Raw genomic sequence first — 23,324 nt, 5'->3', positions numbered from 1 at the left:
AGTCTGTGGGTACCGTGGGACACGGGTTCAGTCAGTCATATTTTTGAGCATTTCCTATGAGCAGAGCACTGTACTAAAGACTTGGGAGAGTGCACTATGACAGAGTTGGTAGAGATGTTCGAGGTTGGTAAAAGCTATTGTGCAGGTGCTTATGCAGTGGTATAGGCTAGGATGGGGACTACACCCGGGAGTCTTCCTTAGTGAGGGGTTCGACGATTCTAGGAGAACTGGATGTGTCTGTATGCCTCCTCAGAACTCAGGCTTTTCTGCACATAGGTGCCTGTGCGCTAATGCACCATTGCCAGACAACAAAGCAGCTCTGATTAGGAAAGCAATCGCCCACAGGTTTTTTTTTTAATCTCTCTGTAGCATGTTGCTCTTGTGTGTGAGTGCTTTGGCAGCCTCAGACCAGAGAATTATATTTTTTACCTGTGAGCAAAAAAAGGAGATGGACCTAATGGATTACAAAACCCAAAACCCAATTTTGTCATTTTCCATCCCCAATTGCATTTTGAGTTGAGGCTGTTGCAATGTCCTGTGCCCATGATGCAATAAATATCCTTAAGGCAGAAGACTCCGCAGGGTCAGTTTTAGTGGAAACTTGTCTATATGCCAGATGGTTCTGCTGAGGCTATTTAAAAATGAGCATCTTTCCCCACCCACCCTCCCTGGCTTCCCAGTTTAATCAGTAAGAAGCTCTGATTTGGCTCCAGGGCCTCATTCTGCTGTTTCTTTCCTAGAAATGAGGAAGAAATTTGATGAAGGAGAAGACCCGTTGGATGCAGAGAGTCAACAAGGCGGTGGTGGAAATCCCTTCCACAGGAGCTGGAACTCATGGCAAGGCTTTAATCCCTTCAGTTCAGGAGGACCGTTTCGATTTAAATTCCACTTCAATTGAAATTGAGTTTTTTTTTTTCCCTGCTGCTGCCCCTCCTCTTCTTAATTCTTTTTTTTAAATTAAAAAAAAACCTTATTTCAGGACCCCAACTCAATTTTTAAATCCTTCTGTTGTCCCTAACCAAAGAATTGTGTCGTTAGGAAGAATCGATGTTGGTTCATTCTGGACATCTCAGATTGGACAGTTTGGGGAGGCTGTAGTTTCAGTTGGGTAAGAGCAGCCGAGGTGGGATTTTCCAGGCTACTCATGGGTGGGGTGGCACCCGGCCCCCAAGGAAACACAAACACAGTGCCAGTTTTTCTGCATCGGAGCGTTTGGAATCCCGACTCTGGTCACCAAGTGAGCAATCGTGGTGCCCTGGTTGGGAGAGGTGAGGAGGTGGTGGTCTTATGTTTAAATCTGTGGAGGCACACACAGACAAACCAAACAACCCAGCTACCATCGCTGGAAGATCGGCTCATATTTCAGTATTCTTAAAGGGAAAGATGATGGATTAGACCAAATTCTGAACTTCATTGTTCTGCTGGCCGTCTTGTCTCAGGCATTGTCTGAGGGGAGCATCTAATGGTGTTTTGAACAGGCAAACAGAGCAGTTAATGGTTTCTATAGTGTCTGCTTAGTAATATGAGCATCCTTTTGACTGCATTCAGTGGAAATTATGTTTCTCTTGTATGATCATCACGGCTGTCAGTAGGGAAATGAAAAATTTCCTCATCTGGAACACTTGCTACGGACATATCTATGAATTAGTTTGAATTAGGCTTTTTGATTGGGGTTTAACCACCTTTTTTATTCTTTTGCTCAGCAGGTGGGCGAGATTTGTTCAGGACAGTTTTATTAGGAGACCACCTGGCACTTCATTTAACTTAAAATCAGAACCCTACAGTCAACCTAATGGAGATAATCCATTGCTGAAAATTGTCTTTCTGAGATGTAGCAGGATTCTTTAAAGTAATAGAAAGTACTTGGAAGCTGAAAGAAAATGTATTCCATCCCCTAAGTTCCTATGTGCTTTAAACGTTACGTCCCCAGAATTTGTTTAGGAATTTAAAGTGGCCTATTAAGGATCTGTGGGCCTAAGGAGTAATCTCTCACTTCTCTTAACCCCTCCGGAATGAATTTTCCTTTGGTGCCAGGAGCAGACAGGTCTGATGGCTGGATTTCAATGAACATTACTCTGCTCTGTTCACTAGGCAGTGTATCAGTTCCTTGTCAGATGTCGAGAGTTCAGACATCACATGTTTGGCTAAAGCAATGCAAGGTCTCCCAGCTGAGCCACTGTCAGGATTAGAAAAAAGAATTGCAAAGTTGATCAAATCTGAGGTTGGTAGTGTCCTCGGTGACCTTTCCCCTATCAAGTTCCTTAGGAGACACTGTTCAGGTTTTAGCAAGTTCAGTTTTTGTATGTTACAAGAATCGGGATCGATCTTAACCTGGGGATTACTTAAATAAGAGCACTGTCTCTATTAAAGGAGTTCCAGGAATACCTTTGAAGCAAAAGCAGCTGCTTCTGTGAATGAGCCGAAAACCAATTCAGTCCTTCCCAGCCAGGTGGTCAGGAGCCATTGGGAAATTGACCCTTATGGAGACCAAGTTTTTTCAGAGCTGTGGATGTTGAATCAAGAGCGCTAATCAATTAGAAAGTAAGGTTTTTGTATTGAAGCCAGCATTAATCCAAGCACAAAATCCTGTTCCTAAAGGTAACTTTCAGATTAGGAAGGAGATGGAAGATATCCTTTTTGTTCATTTCCAACATTGTTGAATGTAACTTGACAAATGAAGTGTTGAAAATGCACTTTATAGAAAGTGTTGGTTTTAGCAACTGTTTACCTTTGTTTCTTATCAGGATACTTAACATTACAAATTGAAAACTAATTAGCCTTTTCCGTTGTGATTTTATTTTGCTGTTTGCTCATCTGTCTTTTTAAGCAGTCTTAAATTTTATTTATGTAATGTGATTCAGAGAGTTCAGTTTACGGTGTAAACTAGAATTTCTGCCTAGTGATTCACCCTTCTTTGTGGCTTGAACTCTGCTTGGTTAGACGTTTAATCTTGCGAAATGAAGCATTTTCCACAATCTCTACCCCACCGCTCCCCCCCCCGCCCCGGTCCACTGAGTTTGGCATGGTGTAGATTGATTCTGGTTGGCATCAAACAAGTCTGTGCATTTGTTGGCAAGTCAGGAAAAGGCGCTTAACAAATCTTGCCTCATTCCATTGGAGGAACGAATGAATGAAGAGGATGCAAGCATGTGGGGAGGACTTAGCCAACGAGTACCCGAGATGATCAGGGAGAAGAGTCTCTCAGGGGAGATGGTAGGCCTCTGGCTTCAACCTTCATCTGATTTCCACTAATTCAGAGGTCGGGAACCCCTAGCCTGTAGTCATTCCCCCAGCGTGTGCAATAGGAGATCTACTCGATCACCAAAACAAATACAGAGGAAATCCTTTCAATTGAACCCTTTCCGTCAAATGTTCAGTGCCAACTCTATAGAAGAAGTGTGAGGTTGAGCTCGGGCAGCATCCCTGCTAATTTAGGAAAAAGCAAATTGTCCCTGAAGTTCTGAATCTGCTCGGAGAGCTATATGGGGCCTGCTAGGGTCATCCTGCCTCGAAGACTTCGGTCCACCATTTCCCCCTATTTCTGATCAGGAGCTGCCCCCAGCTGCCCAAAGTACAAAGGTCATGGCATTCGTCATGAGAGGAAGCATTGTGCTCTGGTGAGAAGGGCATTAGCTAAAGTTGACTTTATTTTACGCCACTTCCTTGGAACCCGCTGGCTGCTATCTCCCCAAACTCTCTTCAGTTTTGCAGGGGGAACAGACAAGCCCGTGCAAAATAGTGTTCTCGAAGCCTTGGAAGAGATGCTCTGTTCCCTCGTTATTTTGTGTTCCTGTTCTGAAATTCATGCTTCTCTTTATTAATGAGCCCCTGAAGTTGCTTCTGTTTGCAGTGGTGGAGCCTCCTGGGACTACTGGGAGACAATATCTGTAAAAAGTATTAAATACTTCATTCTATACCAGTGGTGGAAAAAAATTGGTTCCTAAAGGGCAGTCTTAAAAGCAGTTCATATCTGAAGTCTGAGAAGTTGTTACAATTTGTTCTTTTTACCATGAATAAATGAAAACTTGATCATAATTTGAGCAGCCTTCTTTGGTGAGTACCATATAACTGTATATTGACAATAACCAGCTTCCAATGTACTTTAGAAGTAAAAAAAAAATAGCTATGGATTAGAACAGTATTAAACTTTGTGTGGCTTTGTCAGTATAGAAAGCAGCTTGGGAGTTTGTTGACAAAGTGGGTTGAAGATTGCCTTTTGTCCATTTTCCCAATGATGTCTGCCCCAAAGAGAATGTCCAAAGATGTCCATTAGAAGAATGAAATCTAAAGGTAGTCACAGTTTATTCATGGGGACAAGTGAAATATTTTCACCTTTTGAGAAGATTTGGCCAAGTGAATAGTTTTCTATAGAGAGAGAATGTGTGAGTGTGTGTGTGCGTGTGTGCATGCATGCGTGCGGTACGTCCATCTGTCCAGAATGGAAATCTCTAGTTGGTCAGTTTTCAAGCCTTTCTTTGACACTGCATTTTATGCAGCTTCATGAAATGAGTCACTCTGGGCTTAGCTCTCTCCCATAGCCAGCATTTCTAAACCACCAGATTGTTTGAACTGAAATGTTTTTTTCTCCATCTACATCATGGTTTCTTTCTTCCCAGAACATGTGTTTGCCAACCTATAAGCAAACAGTGCAGTACTCAGATGAAGAAATGGAATAGAGCGGTGTAGTGTTGATGAGTATAGTTGCTTTTTCCATGTTCAGAAAAAGAGCAAGTGCTCTTTCAGCTGTGACTAATATCTCCTTAGCAATTTAAATCAAATGACTTCTGATGCCTACCCCTATTAGTGACATGGAGTTTATTACTTAATTTGAATGGGATGGTAGTGGTTAAGGTTAAATCAGTCTTTTTTTGGGATTGTTCTGCTTACAGCCTCTGGCTTAAGGTAAATTAGTCACTCTGCATTGGGAGTAACAAGTTTTGCTGCCTTTGTCTACCTACTATTCTGTTTATTTCAACTTCTGCCCATTATGAAAGGGATAGATGGTAGGAGGGTAGAGCTAGGAGAATGGAGGTCTTTCTCAATGTTAAATTAAAGTATGATCCATGCCCTAAAGCTAGTGTCATGCTTCTTGAATGAGGCAAAACTTTAGCCTAAGTAAGCAACTCAATATCTTAGAAGGTTTTATACGAAAAAGTAACCTAAGACTCATTGACATGGGTGTCAAGACATGTCTCCAAATGTAGGTACTATTTTTATGCCAGTGTATTTTCACATTTAATAAAAATATTTATGGCGACTTCGGTGTATCTCTTTTCTTGCAAGACAGAATTTCTGCTGCCAATGGCCATTTTGGGTCAGCCTCCCTGACACCCCTCACCCCTCACTCCCTGTGATGGAAAACAAGTAAATTCTCAGTTTTGGCTTGTGCAATCACAAAGTTTGATTCCAGAGAAGAGGACTTAAGACACAAAAAAATTTAGAAAGGAACTAAGTGCTTGCTGATTAAGTTGAGGCCTTGGTTTGCATTGGGCTGTAGATCATTTTTTGTTTTTGGTCAAAAAAGGCTTTGGGGCCCAAATCTGCTTGGGAAAAATGGTTAATATTTAAGCATAAGTACAACATGAGTGGGGATTGTGCCAGAGAAGATGAACGTTTTTGGAGCCTTATGCACTAATCTTGCTTTTGAACCCAACCAATAAAATTGGAGACCAACATGATGGATCTGCAGGATCTTAGGCTCTTCCCAAAGCTAGCTGAACACTGTCTCTTGTCACTTTGGGAGTGGGGTGCAAAGGTTAGATCCTCCCACTATCTGCTTGACTGAGGCATTGGAGTCCGCTGTCACGTGTCTAAGGTGACCAGAAGTTCCAATTTAGGTGGAATAGACAGAAGATTTTGACCGGCTTCCCCATCTCGCAAGAGGAAGACAGCAGGTCTTCTGGCCCGTGGGAGGCAGGGCTCCACAGCAGTGACCCTGCAACAAGGTCAGGCCGATTTGACAGAGGGGTTGCCAAGACCACTGCAGTGTGGCCTTTTCCTCTCCAATCAACCAATTGTATTTATTGAGCGCTTACTGTGTGCAGAGCACTGTACTAAGCGCTTAGCTGCTACTAGATTCCTAGCTGCTGTTTTCTCACTGTTGCTGCTGCTTCTTTCTCACTGTTGCTACACCTTCTGACTTTCCCCTTACTAGCTAGCTCTGCTGCTGCTCTCTTTTGTTGCCACAGTTTCTCCATGCTGCATTGTCTTCCTGCCGCTGCCAGTTCCTGCCGTAGCTCCTCTTCTGGGCTGACTGCTGGGGGAAAGGGAGCACCTACCTCTGGAGACGAATAACCTCGTAAGGTGTGTAAGTGTGCGCCTCTGGCCCTGAATGTCACCATTTTTTTCTCTTCACCTGCCCCTCTCTCTCCTGCCTTCTTCCCTTTGTGCAGGCAACCTCTGAACAATTGTAGGTTTAGGCTAGGCTTGTCCTGAATTCTCCTGGCCAAGATCTCTCTTGAACACAACTGTCAAGGTTGAGGCATCAATCAGTGGTATTTGAGTGCTTACTGTATGAAGAGCGCTGTTTTAAAGTATCCAACCTTAGTGACAGCCGTGAGTCCATGAAAAAAAACGGCACTATGTGGGTCCTTGTCACTTCACTGGGGTGAGGACCTGAGACTTTATCCTTAGCTACACTCCCAAGCGCCCCAGCCCCCTAAATGAAAACAAATGACAGCTGTTGCCTTTAGAACAGATTTCCTTGCTCCCACACTGTTAGTTGTTAAAATGTTGCAGATTTTAGCCCATGACATTTCTGAAGGGTTAAGTTGGCCATTCACAAATCTGGGCACTATATTTAAACACTGATTTAAAAACTGGCTTTCACCTCACTGGTAGTTTTTTTGCCCAGCAAAAGAAAAAAAAAATCATTTACAAAGTTGGGGAGAAAGATGTTCTGTTATACTGGTGACATTTTTTCCATTATCAGTTCCTGTAATTAGGAAAAAAATGGTGAATATTATTTGTTAAGCATGTACTGTGTCAACCCTGCCCTACGTATTGGGCAGATACAAGTTAATTGGGTCGGACGCAGTCCCGGTTTCACATGGGGTTCACAGTCCAAGTAGGAGGAAGAACACCTATTAGACTGTGAGCCCACTTTTTAGACTGCGAGCCCACTGTTGGGTAGGGACTGTCTCTATATGTTGCCAACTTGTACTTCCGAAGCGCTTAGTACAGTGCTCTGCACACAGTAAGCGCTCAATAAATACGATTGATGATATGATGATGAAGCACAGCAAACTTAGGTGATTTGCCCTAGGTCACTTAGCAGGCAAGTGGCAGAGCTGGGGTTAGAACCCAGGACCTCTAACTTCCAGACCTGTGCTCTTTAGACCCTGCTGCTCAGTCAAAATAAATTGGGACTTTTACATTACAAGGGAAAATAGAAATATTTGTAGTAGTAGCAGTAGTATCATTTATTGAGCCCCCACTTTGGTTATTCTGTCCTTCCCCCTTTACCTAGTACAGTGCACCACACCAAGTGACACATTTTTGACAGCCAGACTCTGCCAAAAGGGGCACCTTCCATTATCACAGCCCCCACCTATCTGCTGCTCGATGCTCCCTTTAGCTGGTCTTGGCTTTCTGCCTCTAAGGGAGTGGACTTGGGGGAGTAAATAGGGGAGGGGGGTCTGAGTCTCTGTTTCTACCTGCTATTCCCTGTGCCACAAGCGGCAGCCCCTCAGGGGTTCATGCCCATCCTGGGAGCAGCGTCCATTGAACCGATATGCCCCTTTCTATCCAAGGAGGCCTGGACAGAACCCTGTTTTCTGGATTAGATTTCCAAATCTCTTTCTAACCTGCCCTAGGTTCTTTCAGGACAGCTAAGTAGGTGCTGGAAAAACTCAACCAGGACAAAAAGGAAGACTCCACTCTGGAAGAAACTGTGGAAGAAAAAGCAGACAGTATTTGGTGACAGTGTGAGTTTTAATTTGGAAAAATTCAGATTTGTATGCTATAAAAGGAAACTGTGAGACACTATTGCTGTTTAAAAGTGTGAAAAAGGTCAACATAAAATCTTTCCTAGGTTTTTAATTTGAAAACTCCAATTTAAAAATATTTTTATTGCAGTAACAGTGCACTCTGGCCAACCATTTTCTCAGAGACCAATTAGATGCAGTTCTCTATGAAGTCTTCCCTGAATTCACATTGGACAGTAACACATTTTTCTTAAATAAGGCAAACATATGTTTTAGTAAACCAAAAATACCCATTGACATCGCACCACTTACTAAAACCAAATGCCCTTAATGTCTAGAAGTCCGAGTCTGTCAGGATCTCTTTCTGGAAGTCTGTGCAGAAGTAGAATGTGGTAACAGTGAAAAATCCAGCATCTGAAACTTCAGGTGTATTTGGTTCATCATCCCATATGCAGATACACTTTGCTAGAGAACTCGGGTGCACGGATTTAGAGGGAAATGGAGCAAGAATACCTGATTTTTGAGGATCCCATCATTGAGGACTCCGTTAGAAAGTTTCTCTTGTACACTGACAGTGCCGCTGGCTTAAGTTCAAAGCTTCTATAGTACAAATGATGGGACCAGCAGGTCGGTTCCAGAAGAAAAGTAATTCAGAACCAAAATAAGTTTTGCTTGCGTTGCCACCCTCGGTACATGAACAGGTCTTAAGTAATCTGAGTTTTGGTTAGTGAACCTTTGACCTGGGCAGTGATAAACAGTAATATCAAGCTTCTGCAGCTGTGACATCTTTCAGTCCATGGCCCACAGCAGAACTGGTGTTTTTCAAAACACTTCTTTTTTTTTGAAGGCAAATAAATTAAAGTTCATCCCGTTGGAAGCCTGAAAGAGAGGGAAAGGGTATTTTAGTATATGCAACTGTAAAAAACAAAGGACTGGGAGGAAATGAGGGGTTTGCAACAAAGGAAGTTCTGGCCCTTGAGCGGGTATTTTCAGGACATGGTATGCAGCTTCTTAAAGGCTTCAGTACCTTTCTACATACTGCAAACTTCCTTAAAGTTTCTTCTAACCTAATGTGTCCCTGTCAAACATTGCTTGATACTCGCCCCACCCTCAGCCCCACTGCACTTTTGTACATATCCTTATACCCTGTCATTCCTTCTATCTAGAATTAATTTTAATGTCTGTCACCCATCTGCCTATAAGCATGCTTGGAGGCAGAGATCATGTTTGTGCTGCATTCTCCCAAGTACTTAATACAGTGCTCTAAACACAAGTGCTCAATATATGCCATTGATTAAATAAACAATCCATGTTTAATGATAATGGAGACAACTATGATGCCCGCCCCCCCGCCCCCTTTTAGACTGTGAGCCCACTGTTGGGTAGGGACTATATATGTTGCCAATTTGTACTTCCCAAGCGCTTAGTACAGTGCTCTGCATATAGTAAGCGCTCAATAAATGCGATTGATGATGATGATAATGTTGCATGCAATGACAACAGTGATGCTGACAGAAAACAATTTTGATTTATAAATATTTTAAATATCCCTATGCACCTCTGCAGGAAAACTTTTGGGTTGGAGGCAACTCCATGGATAATGTCCTAATCTGATCCTTCCCCTAAATTTCCCATCACAGTTGATGGCACAACCCTCCCAACTGCCTTCCAAGTTTCTCATAACCATGGCATTATCCTTGACTCCTCCCTCGCTTTCAGCTTCCATATTTAATCCATCACCAAATCCTGTCAGCTCTTCTTGCTCATTTCCAGGGTTCCCAGCCCAATTCTTCTCCATCCAGTCACCACACTGTTCCAGCTTGATTACTGCATCAGTCTCCTTGCTGATCTCCTGGCCTTAAGTCTCTTCCCCTCTCCAGGCTGTACTTCACTCCTTTTCCAGATTGTTTTTCTAAAAAGTCATTCTGTTCAGCTCATTTTGGGCAGGGACTGTGTCTGTTGATATTTTCTACTCTCCCAAGGGCTTAATACTGTGCTGTGCAACCGGTAAACATTCAGTAAATGACTGAATGAATTTCCTCACTCCTCAAAAACCTCCCACTGTTGCTCATTCTCTGCACCGAGACAATCCTGACCAATGGATTCAAGACATTCAATCAGTTATATCCCTCCCACTCATCCACTCTCTTCTTTCACTACACCCTAGTTCACACTCTTCATTCTCTTCAATCTAATTTATTCACTGTGCTTCTTTCTTTTTCATCTCTTTCACTGCCAACTTCTTGCTATCCCTGCCCACCCGCCGCCCAACCTGCTATACACATATCCAATTGATCACTGCTCTCCCCGTGTTCAAACAGCGTTTGGAAATATCATCCCTCCCAGGAGGTCTCCTTTCCCCAACTGATTTCTACTCTCTCTCTCTTACTATCCCCAGCTGCCATTTTAGTACTTCTGTACAACCTGAGCACTTATGTACATAATTTACAAGCTCTAGCACTCCTCCTGTCTATAACCTAGTTTACAAATAGGTGTCTATTTCCCGTGCTAGACTGTAAGCTCCTTGATTATACTGTACTCTTTCAAGTGCTTCTAACCAAAACGTGTCCTGAAAACATGCAGAACGTATGGCAGAACTGGATGTTCTTTGTACAAACAAGTTCATATTTGAAGTAATGTTAATATAGTAAGTGAGGAAAAACCAAAGTGAGTCACCACAGCTATTTGATTTGATGGAATCTGTTTGATTTTCACAATGAGAAGATGAGGATGTGACGAATGCTAACTTTGGTTCTGGAAGTCTTGTGCACAGTGTTTTATGGCAGCACTGTTACTTGCTACTGCTGAATCAATCAGATTAATTGAAAGCTTACTGTGTGTAGACCACCACATGATGGCTGTGTGATCTTGGGCAAGTCACTTAACTTCTCTGAGCCTCAGTTACCTCATCTGTAAAATGGGGATTGATTGTGAGCCCCACGTGGGGCAACTTGATCACCTTGTATCCCCCCCAGCGTGTAGAATAGTGCTCTGCACATAGTAAGCGCTTAACAAATGACATCATTTAGCGCTTGGAAGAGGACAGTACAAACAGAGTTGATAGATATGTTCCCTGTCTACAAGGAGCTTACAGTCTAGAGGGAGCTGTGAGTCGTTCCCTAATTATCAAATCAGGCTCTCAGTCCCCTGGGGTCACTCACCCTTTTTGGAGGTCGGCTTGCTTGAGCTTTTCTTCCCCTCTTCAATCCGCTGTATCAGCTGTCGGAGCTCGGTGTCATACTCTGACCATTCGGGGACAATGCGGGCAGCCGCTTCCAATTTGGGTTCTTTCGTTTGGGGATTATTACACTAGAAATTCAAAGGCAAGGAATGCATTTAATAAATCCGCTACTGTCTTGTGGCAGGTGTAAAAACATCCAGCAACTTTTATATGTTAAAGCAGCGACAAGAGCTCTGAAACCAAAGCTCACAAAATATGAGGAGAATTAAATGTTAAGGTAGAAGAAACCTGAAGCCTTCCTGAGGTCCTGGGGAAGGACCATATGTGGGCATTCCAGGTATTTATATTTCGTAAAAGACAGGGGCCTAATGTAATTTGCTGTTATCTTGAAGAAGCGTGATAAATATAAACGTCATGTGAGACAGGGACTACATTTGAACTGATGATCGATCCCAGTGTGGATCAGTGGACAGAGCACAAGCCTAGGAGTCAGAAGGACATCATGGATTCTAATCCTGGTTCTGCCACATGGTCAAGTCACTTAACTTCTCTGGGCCCCAGTTACCTCATCTGTTAAATGGGCATTAAGACAGGAACCGTGTGCAACCTGATTAATTGCACCTACCCCAGAGCTTAGAATAGTGCTTGGCACATAGTAAGCATTCTACAAGTACCGTTATTATTATTATTATTATAACAGTGCTTGGCACAGAGTAATAACCTAACAAATACCACTTTATTATCATTCTTATTGTTATAACTGTTTGCAAAACTGACCATTGGGAACGGGGAAGGAAGGGGCGGTAGAGAATTATTTGCGATGATTGGATGTAATACCAAAGTGAGGCATACATGGATTGAGTTGTCAGCCAACAGTACCACATGTATGTCCAGGTTCAGTGGATTGTGGGGTGGGCCAGGCCATGCCTGTTGTTGGAAAAACCTTTAAAAATCTCGATCTGCTCATCTATTTTTCATTAAGGTACTCACCAAGTCAATTGTTTTGGCTTGTTTTTTGGATTCGTCATCGCACCAAGTTTCACACCACAACCACTCTTGAGGAAGAGACTTAATGGCGACCTGATGAATCATGTTATTAGGTAGGTCCTGAAGATAAGAAAGCAGTACTAGATTATGCTGTGTTAATCATTTTGCAGATATTACGGACCTAGAAAAATTTGGCAGTGTGAAGCAAGAATGATTTAGGTGGCAAAAAGTAGAGATCTCTTTTCCTAATTTTTGACTTCCCAAACTATGTGGTAAAATGGACCACATGGACTATGGACTATGTGGCAAGAATGAGTTCCCCCAAACCCACTCCTTTTCACCCTCCTTACTCCCAGTTCTCCCTTGGAGTCATTCTCATCCATCCCAGGAGTCTTTCACAAAGGTATCTTCCACCAGTTTTCTACTAGTGTCTCTGTCCCCATTCCCTCCCAACCCTAAAACTTACTCTCATCTTTTTCCCTTCTATAACAACCCTCTTCAATGGCTCACTTTGTTATGGCTTCTTACCCTCTGCCTTTAAACATGCCTTAAAAAGTCTTCTCTGTATTCCCAAGCTACTAAATCTTCCTATTCCAGTTCCTGTTTGAACTCCTCACATGGACTTTCTGCCTCCCTTTTAATGGTATTTGTTCAATGCTTACTATGTGCCAGGCACTGTTGTCAACACTGGGGTAGATACAAGGTAATCAGACTGGACACAGTCCATGTCCCCTACATGGACCTCACAGTCACAATCCCCATTTTACCGATGAGGTAACTGAGGCACAGAGAAGTTAAGTGACTTGTCCAAGGTCACACTGCCTTCACTTCCTCTCCTCCACCTGCGTTCATGACCCACTCTAATCTGGTTTCCGGCCCCTTCACTCCACTGAAACTGACCCCTCCAAAGACAACACTAATGGCCTCATCATTGTCAAATCTAATAGACTCTACTCAATCAATCGTATTTATTGAGCGCTTACTATGTGCAGAGCACTGTACTAAGCGCTTGGGAAGTACAAATTGGCATCACAATCTACTCCTCTCCTCCTTGCCATAAGCTCACTGAGGGCAGGGAACATGTCCACCAATTCTGTTCTACTGTAATCTCCCAAGCGCTTATTCTGGTGTGCTGCTCACAGTAAACACTCAATATATACCACTAATTGGCTAACCATCTTTTCAGGGAAAAGCTGTCCAAACTTAGTTTTATTGACACAGTTCTCGCCTGATTCTTCTCCTACCTCCCCAGCTGCTCCTTCTCAGCTTCCTTTGATGGACTTTCTGCCTCTCACCCCAACTGTGGATGTCCCTCAAAACTGCCCGTGTTCTGAGTCTGTTATAAGGTCGCTCATCCGTTCTCATGGCTTCAGCTACCATCCCCTGGTGGATGACTCCCAGATAATAATAATAATGATGGTATTTATTGAGTGCTTACACTGTAATAAGCGCTGGCAGATTTATCTGGCTAGCCTCACTCTACACACTTGCATTGTCTCTGGCTTCCATGGCATTGCCACATTGATATACTGCCAGCATTTACCCTGGCCTGGGCTCCTGCTGAACTCCTAAGCAGGTCTTCAATTCAGGGCCTCATCACCTTGGGATTCAGGTTTTTCCTTTCACCAGTGGTGCACTGCCCGAAGCAGGAATTCCCCCAGTCCCCAAATTGGTGAAGAGGCACAGCGAGATGATGCTCTTCTCGACCGCTTCAGGGTGGGCCTGGGCACCCCTTTGTTTTAAATGGTATTTGTTAAGCATTTACTATGTGCCAGGCACTGTGCTAAGGGCTGGGGTGGATACTAGCTAATCAAGTTAGACAAAGTCCACATCCCGCATGGGCTCATAATCTTAATCCCCATTTTATAGAAGAGGTAACTGAGGCACAGAGAAGTTACTTGCCCAAGGTCACAAAGCAGAAAATGGCAGAGTAGGGCTTAGAACCCAGATCCCTTGAGAGGTGGGAGGGAGCTCCCTGGATGGTCACAGACAAAGCTCCAACCCAACACTTGAAAACTATTTGGACACACTGATTGCATAATTTTTTTTTTTCCCTTTGGGTGATGCATTGTTCTCTGTCATTTTTCTTTAATTTCCAATAAATCATGTCATTATTTTGATATCTATCAATAGCATTCCCTCACAGATTAATTATAATTCCTGTAGAATATTGGATTTCTCCAATTTTTAAGACTTCCATTCTATTCAGTTGATCAATGCATTTTATAGGGTGGCTTTCAGAACTTTTAATATAAATGTGCCCAGTGGAGTGTCTGTCAAGATGTTTGTTGATTCACCTTAGGCCTGACCCTTTCAGTGAGAAAAAAGTAAATTGCTGCCTTGTGGAGGGGCACTCATTCCCTATGACTGCCAGGCTCTATTTAGGAAATTAGTTCCCAGTGCACAAAATGATGTGAGGCAGCAGACTGAAAGTTAATGCACTTTCAAAATGCAAAGTTCATTCTGATGGCATATGTAGGATCAGCCTCTGTGTTCTGCTTATTTTTTGAACTGCTGCAGTTTTTTTCTGAATTTATACTACTATGTAATTTCTATAGGTCATTTTTAACCTATGTAAGAAAACCACAATATAACCAAGTGTAATATTTCCTCCTATTTAAGCCTTTTCTTGGGGAAAAAAACAGGATGGTATTTTGAATGATGGATGTTACATAAAAAATAAACTGTCTTGTTTTAATATTGCATAAAATGATGGATTTTCAGCTGCTGTTATCAGCAAAACTGTGTAGTCCTTTCCCTGAATGTTTTACAAATGCAACAGTAGGAAAGGATGCAGTGAAGTTGGAAAATGTACAGAGAAGGGCAACCAGGATAATTAGGGGGATGGGGAACTTTCACTAGGAGGAGAAGCTGAAAGGACAAAGACTCTTCAGTCTTGAAAAATTAAGGCTGAGAGAGGGGGAGACATGATTGGTGATTACATACCAAAGAGGGGTGAGTAAAGGGGGAATGTGGAATTGTTGTTCACCAAATCCCAGAACTCCTGTAATAGAAGGCATCCTTTGGAATATTAAGGTGGTATATTCAAAATAAAGGAAACTATTATTTGCATGCCACATGGTAAACTATGATTTTCTTCCTAGGGGAAGTTGTCTTGGCTGGAAATCAATCAATGGTATTTACTGAGAGCTTGCTATGTGCAGAGCACTGTTCTAAGCGCTTGAGAGAGTACAATTACAAGAGAATTAACAAGACACAATCCCTGCCCATAATGAAAATAGCATAAGGTTCAGAAAAGGATTGTACAATTTCATAAATTACTATTTTTGTTCATCAACAATTGATTATTAGAGTGAATTAGCAATAGTAAAAGGTAAGTAGTCCCCCATCCCCTTTTATCTCATTCATCATCAAACTGTTTCTTCAAGCATCCTGTTGCCTCAGACAGGGTCTTATTAGGGAGGGGGAACAAGCATTTAATCTCCATTTTACAGCTGAGGAAACTGAGGCCCAGCGAAGTTAAGTGACTTGCCCAAGTTCACACAACAGACAAATGGCAGAGCCAGGATTAGAACCCAAGTCCTCTGACACCCAAGCTCATTTGGTCTTTCCACTGGGTAACACTGCTTCTTCTAGAATAGGAAGGATGATGGTTTGTCAGCTGTGATGGGAAATGTTGGAAGTATAAATTTAAGAGTACAGATGAGGAGTTCAGTTTTGCTGCAAGAAACACACTGGAGGCAGAAAGAAATGCCAAATTGGGGCTGGCACGGTAGATTTAGGACTCATCCTTGAAGAGGTGATAACTGAAGCCAGGGAGTAGTGGTGGTATTTCTTCCTGTCTTTACGATGTAGAGATCAGATCTGCTGTGTGCATGCTTTGGTCTGAAGCCAACACTGAAATAATGCTAATGTTATTTTTCAGTATCCTGTCCAAAGGACTCTGCCAACAAAAATAAAGTACTAGGCATGAGGGCTGTGAGAAACTCTGAAGGCTTCCACATGCAGCTCTCTCAATTTTCTTCTTGAAGATAATGATTACGGGGGATGCCTCAGAAATCTGTGCCATTTTTTCTGGGTTCTAATGTTGAGGAGTAGCCCCTGCAGGTACCTAAACATTGAGTCCCCTCTTTATAGATATCATGCTCACATATTCCCTATCCTAAAAAAAACCCTTCCCTTTGACTGCATGGCTCCCTACAGTTATAACCCAATCTCCCTCCTAACATTCCACTCCAAACTCCTTGAGCAAGTTGTCTACACTCACTGTCTCCACTTCCTCTTTCAACTTTCTCCTCGTTCCCCTGTAAACTGGCTTCCTACCCTTTCATTCCACAGAAACTGCCCTCTGGAAAAAACAATCAGGTAAGAGGTGGGATACCATGAGCTGGTAGGAGAAATTTATATTCGGGGACCACTACTCCAAATTTCTCTTGTGCTTGGGTGGACCAGGGGATTCTGATCCCTCCATCCTCTGCTCCTTAATCAGGATTCACAGAACGGGTGCTTGAAGGAACTGGTGGCCGGCTTTTTCCCTTCCTTCGCTGAGCCATATCCAACCCACCTCTTCCCGAACCCAGGTTTTTCAAGTCATAGATAAAAATACATTTTGAAGGAACAGGAACGGGAACGTACCTGGTCTAGATTTGACAGACTGTTTGGATCTTGACTGAGAGCCTGGTACTGTCCTCTAAGTCGGTCTCCTGCTGCAATTTTTCTGAACTTCTTGAGATCTACTACATAGAGGGCACTGCAAAGAAAAGTATTTTCTCGGTCATTAAAATAGTTTAAATTTTTTTTGCAGTGACTGAGTACAATTATGGAACTGAATAGCCCTGCCCTGCCCCAGGTCTAAAGCAACCTAATTTGCTTGTTTCCAACCCAGCACTTGGTACAGTGCCTGGCGCATAGCAAGGGCTTAAAAAATAGCACAATTAAATTATTATTATTAAGTACCAAATCTCTGTAATCCTGAAGGAAGTTATTCCCATTTTGTGAATAGAGGATCCAAGGCACGGGGCCACAGTGGATCAGTGGTGGACCAGAGAAGAAAAGTCAAGCATCTCTAGGCTCTCATCTCATTGTGGGCAGGGAATGTGACTGTACTCTCCCATGTGCTTAGTACAGTGCTTTGCACACAGTAAGTGCTCAATAAATATGCCTGATTGAATGAATGAATGAAACGGACTCCACTGTATGCTCTGTTATTATGGAGCTATGTGACTCTTGCATGACTAATGATTTGTTAATCTTAACCAAAAAGCGCTGCTCAATTTTATTACCTGATGTGGTACTTCCTTTTCCCAAGGTGTGATGCCCAGTACCCCGTTTTCCAGAAACGATATCCATCCATTTCTGTGCGGCTGTCACAGAAAGGGGTATAGCCATATGGAGCTCCACCTAAATCAAGATCTCGGAGTTCCTTTAGATCAGCTCTCACAATCTAAAGAACAAAAAAAATACATTTTTTTATCTGGTGAAGAAGACATTTAACATTCTTGATCTTCAACACTGACAAGAGTTTTTCTACTTTGAACAGCGTATCTGATCGGCATCTTCTCAACTTGGATTTTAAGGTAAACCTTACATTGCTGCCCTTGACATCAATAGGTAAAGCAAAATATTGATTTCATTTCTCTTTCTACACCAATCTCAAAGGACATTTCTGAAAATATACAGTATTCCGCACATATCTAGAATTTTCTAATTTTCTGCCATAATCAATTTACTCAGACATTTGTTTTCTACACAAATATGTTTGTATAGATACACACATATAGATATATATGCATATTCATGGCTACATTTTCTTGGTTTTGACTACTTAGAGGAATTTACAGGACTTTTGGAAAGTATTTAAAAAAATTTATAGGCACTTTGGAAAGATTTCATAAAATTTGGTTAGCAACAACTCTTATACCAGATATAAAAAAAATTACTGCACACAATTTTAACTTCAACATCATTTTTCCTATAGTGTAAAAACTCAGGTCACTGACTGACTCATCTGAGTGGCACTGCAGTCTTGGCTTTGGATTCTCTGTGTGGAAGTTTCCACCCAGCAGCGAAAGGAATAAGTTTCCAGTGATAGGAATTATGGGTGTCTTTTCCATGATCCCTCTCAAGACCTGATTCCTAGTAAGTGGAATTTTTGACCAACTAGCAGCACCTGTTTCCTACCATGCTGGATAAAAAAGTTTTTACTGAATCTCAACTGAACATAAACCTGATTCCAAGCACTTAGTACAATGCTCTGCACACAGTAAGCACTCAATAAATACTACTGAATGAGTGAGTTAAAATTAACTTTTGCTGTAGAGAAACACTATGGATGGCTTAGTGGAAAAAAGCACAGGCCTGGGAGTGAGAGGATCTGGGTTTTAATCCCAGCTTTGCCACTTGCTTGCTGGGTGGCCTTGGGCACATCAATTAATTTCTCTGTGCCTCAGTTTCCTCATCCATAAAATGGGGTTTCAATACCTGTTGTTCTTCCAACTTAGACTATGAGCCCCAAGTGGGACAGGGACTGTGTCTGACCTGATAAATGTGTTTCTACCCTAGCATTTACAACAGAACATGACATACAGTAAGCTTGAATATCATAATTACTATTATTAGTTATCGACCAGGTATGTAAGGGACAAATTCTGGAAGCAGAATTTGAGGCACAAAGAGTGTGTGTGGTGGGGAACAGGACATTTTTTACTGTCTCTGGTTCATGTGGTCTATTTTTACTTTCCATTTCCTCTTCTGAACATGGTGGCTATTTAGACACAAAACACGTCTTAACCTTGAGTGTATGATATAGCTCTATTTGTTTAAAGAACCAAAGGCTGAATTTTAAACACGACACAAAAGAGATGGTCTTTTTAATTTAGAAATGATAACATCTTTTACTACATTATTCCACATTACTTCCATTTCTGATAAATATAACTTGTTGGATGAATGGCAACATCTAATGGCAAAACATTATACTAATATGCAGTGTTACTTGTCATCAAAATGACTAAAAATTGCTTTTGGGACTAAACATCTCTTGAAATGCAGCCTCCAGAATGGGCAGAGACTGTCTAAATGACAGTCAACAGCTAAGACTGAAAATAAAGAATTCTATTTCCATTTAGGAGTGCAGAGGAAATTTGAGCAAGTAAAAAGCATTTCTAAACAGTTGAAGGAATTTGAATTAAAACTCACTGAGAAAGGTAACTTTAATTAGGATTACTGTTTTTCACACTGTTGCATGCTTGGGTGCCCAAATGGGTTTATCCTTTCATCATCATCATCATCAATCGTATTTATTGAGCGCTATGTGCACAGCACTGTACTAAGCGCTTGGGAAGTATAAATTGGCAACATATAGAGACAGTCCCTACCCAACAGTGGGCTCACAGTCTAAAAGAGTGGGCTTTCAGTGTTGCTTCAACACTCGAGAGCTGACCTTGTTGTTGGAAATCTTCTCCTGTCATCTGAGGTACAGTATGATTCATAGATGATGCTGATCCCCAGGAGTTGAGTATGTCTTCTGCACGAGGTCTGTCTCTTACTGCCTTTTAGAGAGTCACATACCATAACAGCTTCAAGTTGAACTGGAATTTGCTGGGCCATTGACCTCACTCTTCCTCCCATCCCTGCCCAAAGCAACGCTAGACTTTATCTTGTTTTCTTCCTCTTTGTCTTTGAATCTTTGCACCATTTAGATAGCAGAATTCGCAACAAGCAGCGTACTCTGTGTTGCATATGAAAATCTCTCTTCGAACATTTCCCAGGGGTAGGCCTGAACACAATTTTGTTTTTCTTCATAAAAGGCTGTGCTGAATTACCTGCATTTCTCCTTGTTTGTCTTAGGAGCACAAATCAGCTTTCTCCAAGACTTTCGTGATGCTCATCATCTACTGAGCTAGAAGAGGTTCCTGGCAGTTCAGAAGCAATCTGATTCCAGTTTCTATATCCCTTATTGCCTCCTCAAGCAAGGTGAGATACAACCAGTTGAACTGAATAGGACCTACCACACAGTCCTACTTTCCCTGGTGGTTACTGAGAAAGACACAGACTGAACACCGTCCACTTTGAATCGACCAACCATTCCTTCATGGAGTAGCCTAAAGATCTTAATGAATGTCCTGAGACCCTTGAATTTGCTTAGCAATTGGCCCAGTGAAATCAGCACGGTCCTTGCAATCACAATATCTGGATTCTTGACCTGGTATTCCAACAGTGGTAAAGGTTTCTGACTGAAGAGCCACCTAGATCATTCTGAGTGGTGGATAGGATCATCAGGAATCCAGGGTGGTCAACAAGGCTGCTTCAGCTACCAAAGCATCTGCCTTCTGGGGCATGGCACTGCGGCAGAGCAGTGACATTAAGCTGTGGACATTTCAACTGGGAATGAGGCCCGAATGTAAAAATTCCTTCCCAGGCCCTACGTGGTGTGCTGGTCCCCTGCCAACCAACCGGGACCCTGTATTTCAGTTCTCAGCAAGAACATAACAGGCTGGAAAGAGAGACTGCAAACAACTAGCATATAATTCATTCCTGAAAACAGGTTCTCAGTCCCGAACCAATCGGTCATATTGATTATGTACTTACTGTGTGCAGAGCACTGTATTAAATCTCAGGACCATGACTCCACCAACCACAACTGTCTAAGCCCTGATCTGTTAATGGGGTGAAATGCTTTTATCAGGCCTATTTCAGCACTAGGGAATTAGAACAAATTTTAGGAAGGACATCTTTATGTAAGAGTTATGATGACATCTGGATAAGATACTTAACTAAGAGAATCTCGATTTTTGGATATTTTAAAGCATAATATACATGTTCCAGTCTTGACTGTTTAAATTTGTACATGGAGGTAGGAAGATAGATTTGGTGATGCTATGACAATGTAGTCATTTTGATTAAATCACAACCATCCCTACACTGATTTTTGGGACCTTCAGTGTCCCTATGGTTATGCCTGATGACCCTTTTGCTGCCAGTTTCCTCTCACTCTGCAACTCCACTGACTCAACTCTGCCCTCTCCTCCTCCTGGTAACATTATTTCTCTATCCTTGACTCCCATGCACCAGTTCTTTCAAAGGCTTAACTTCCTTCTACTCCACCCACTTTATCTCTTTCCCTTGATGACTTGGCCACACACTGTATTGATGATAAAATTATAGGGTGTCATCTCCCTAAAATCTCCTCTCCTCTACTGCTCCTTCTTCAATTCTTCCATCCTTCCCAACAGTATCTCGAGATCTCCCACCTTCTCTCAAAATCTACCTCCTCCATCTGTGCCTGACTCCATACTGTCATACTTGATCAAAACATTTGCCTTTACTGCTATCTTCAACTGTTCACTTTCCAATAGCTTCTTCCCCACTGCTTTCAAACACGCTCATGTACCCCATCCTAAAAAAAACCACCCCAAAACCTTTACTGACCCCACGGCTCCCTCCAATTACTGTCATATCTCTCTCTCTCACCATTCCCCTCCCAAACTCCTTGAGCAAATCATCTATACCCCCAGCCTCCACTTCCTCTTCTCCTTGACCCCCTCCAATCTGGCTTCTGCCCTCTTCACTCCATGGAAACTGCTCTAAGTTCACCATTGACCTTCTTGCCAAATCCGATGGCCTCTACTCCATCCTAATCCTCCAAAATGTATTTTAATGTCTGCCTGCCCCTTTAGACTGTAAGCTTCAGTTGGGCAGGGACCATGTCTTCCAATTCTGTCCTCTCCCTTACTACAGTACTCTGCAAACAGTATGTGCTCAATAAATACCATTAATTGATACAACTTCCCCCCACTTTTTGCACTTCATAATGCAGTTCTAATCCCATTACCTGGTCAGCATCCACAAAAATGATTTTGTCCACAGCTAGTGGGAAAAGGACATCAAGGAACAGAATTTTGTAACCCCAAATAATTCTTTGCTTTTCAGTCTGCTGATGAAGCCATCGAGGCCACCTATACTGGACCAGCTCATAGTGAAATCCGTATTCCTTAGCCATGTGAGGAATGATATCCTGAACACAAAAACGGAAAAGAAAAAGGTTTCATGCTTTTTCATTTAGTAGATTATGTCCAAAACAAAAATGAATTTGAAATAGTTATTTGTTTCAAAATTCTAATTACTCAGTCTATTAAGAATTATAGACTGTGGAATGTAAGCTCCTTGTGGACAGGGGTCATATCTAATGTTATGTAATCTACTCTAATGTATTGAAATCTTTCAAGTATCTGGTACAGTGCTCACACACAGAATTGATTAATTCTCATTTATTTTTCTTTCTCATCCTTTTGTTGAGACCCTACTCTTGGTCTACACTGTCCTAAGTGCCCAGAATAATAGCACAGAAGTAAAAAACATGACCCTTGCCTCTGAGGAGTTTACCAGTGAGTAAAAGATCTGTTAACTGATCCAGAACTTTTCCAACAGAGACAGACACCCTGAAAGCTGGACAAATCATGTTCTTGACAGATCGATCCTGACTCTGCTCTTCTGCTCAAAGATGCTAATTATTCCCATCAATGCAAAAACTTATTACACTTACTTTAAATGTTGGAGAGAGATAATTTTTCAAAAACCAAAATTTAACTGGTGTTTTAGTGTGACGTAAAACAGAAAGCATCATAATTCTGTAAAAGAAAAGTGGGTAAAATCCAAGTTATAATTTAAAAATAGGTAGAATTGAACAAATATCTTAACAGCTTTTTAGCATATGGATATGAGTGTAGTCATGGTGTTCAAAGTATTCCCAGCCAAAGATGTACTAACTTTTTGACACAATCAACTTAAATGTCTTTGTTAGATACCGGTTTCCCTATCTTTTTATCTTTTTCCAATAAAATGAAATACTGTCCTACAAAATAGGTGACATATTTTTCAACATATACTTCCTGTATCTACAAATAACTCCTCTTTAAAAATATGATAAACCAATGTTTGTTCAATTTTATGGAATTTTAAGACATACCTCAAAAAACGTTCATATAAATGGCCAGAAGCAACTGAAAAGATGTTTAGAAAACCTTGATTGGTTTGGTCTTTTCCCTCTATTTGGATTCCTTCTACAGAACTAAAGAAAAAAAAAAACAAGTTATGTTGCTGAACAGAAATCTATATGCTGGGTTTTAAATGAGTGACTATATTTGAATCACAGTGTAGTAACAGTGGGCATTACTAAAATAAACACTTTTACTAAAAACTTAGGTTCCTGTTTTAAATGCAGAGTAGTATGAGTACCAATCAATCAATAGAATGTTACTGAGATCAAAGTG

General features: G+C 41.8%; 2 protein-coding genes across 2 annotated transcripts in view; one reads left to right on the top strand and one right to left on the bottom strand.

Annotated features, from left to right (window-relative positions):
- The window catches only part of DNAJC3 (DnaJ heat shock protein family (Hsp40) member C3), a 65,679-nt gene extending 60,422 nt beyond the window's left edge, over positions 1-5,257 (top strand). Inside the window, exon 12 of the mRNA XM_038758918.1 lies at positions 741-5,257. Within this exon, the coding sequence (XP_038614846.1) occupies positions 741-898 (158 nt within the window). The 3' untranslated portion in view covers positions 899-5,257. The remainder of the gene's footprint in view (positions 1-740) is intronic.
- A 2,656-nt stretch (positions 5,258-7,913) lies between these two features.
- Positions 7,914-23,324, bottom strand: part of UGGT2 (UDP-glucose glycoprotein glucosyltransferase 2) — a 115,054-nt gene continuing 99,643 nt past the window's right edge. The window contains exons 30-37 of the mRNA XM_038759255.1: positions 23,021-23,122; positions 22,598-22,682; positions 21,887-22,069; positions 17,337-17,497; positions 16,690-16,804; positions 12,097-12,213; positions 11,087-11,234; positions 7,914-8,804 (exon numbers count right to left, since the gene is read on the bottom strand). Coding sequence (XP_038615183.1) covers positions 8,782-8,804; positions 11,087-11,234; positions 12,097-12,213; positions 16,690-16,804; positions 17,337-17,497; positions 21,887-22,069; positions 22,598-22,682; positions 23,021-23,122 — 934 coding nt within the window. The 3' untranslated portion in view covers positions 7,914-8,781. The remainder of the gene's footprint in view (positions 8,805-11,086; positions 11,235-12,096; positions 12,214-16,689; positions 16,805-17,336; positions 17,498-21,886; positions 22,070-22,597; positions 22,683-23,020; positions 23,123-23,324) is intronic.

This window comes from Tachyglossus aculeatus, chromosome 17 (assembly GCF_015852505.1).
Source record: "Tachyglossus aculeatus isolate mTacAcu1 chromosome 17, mTacAcu1.pri, whole genome shotgun sequence".
Lineage (NCBI taxonomy): Eukaryota > Metazoa > Chordata > Mammalia > Monotremata > Tachyglossidae > Tachyglossus > Tachyglossus aculeatus.
The sequence above is the reverse complement of the archived record's forward strand: the minus strand, read 5'-3'. Positions and strand labels throughout refer to the sequence as shown.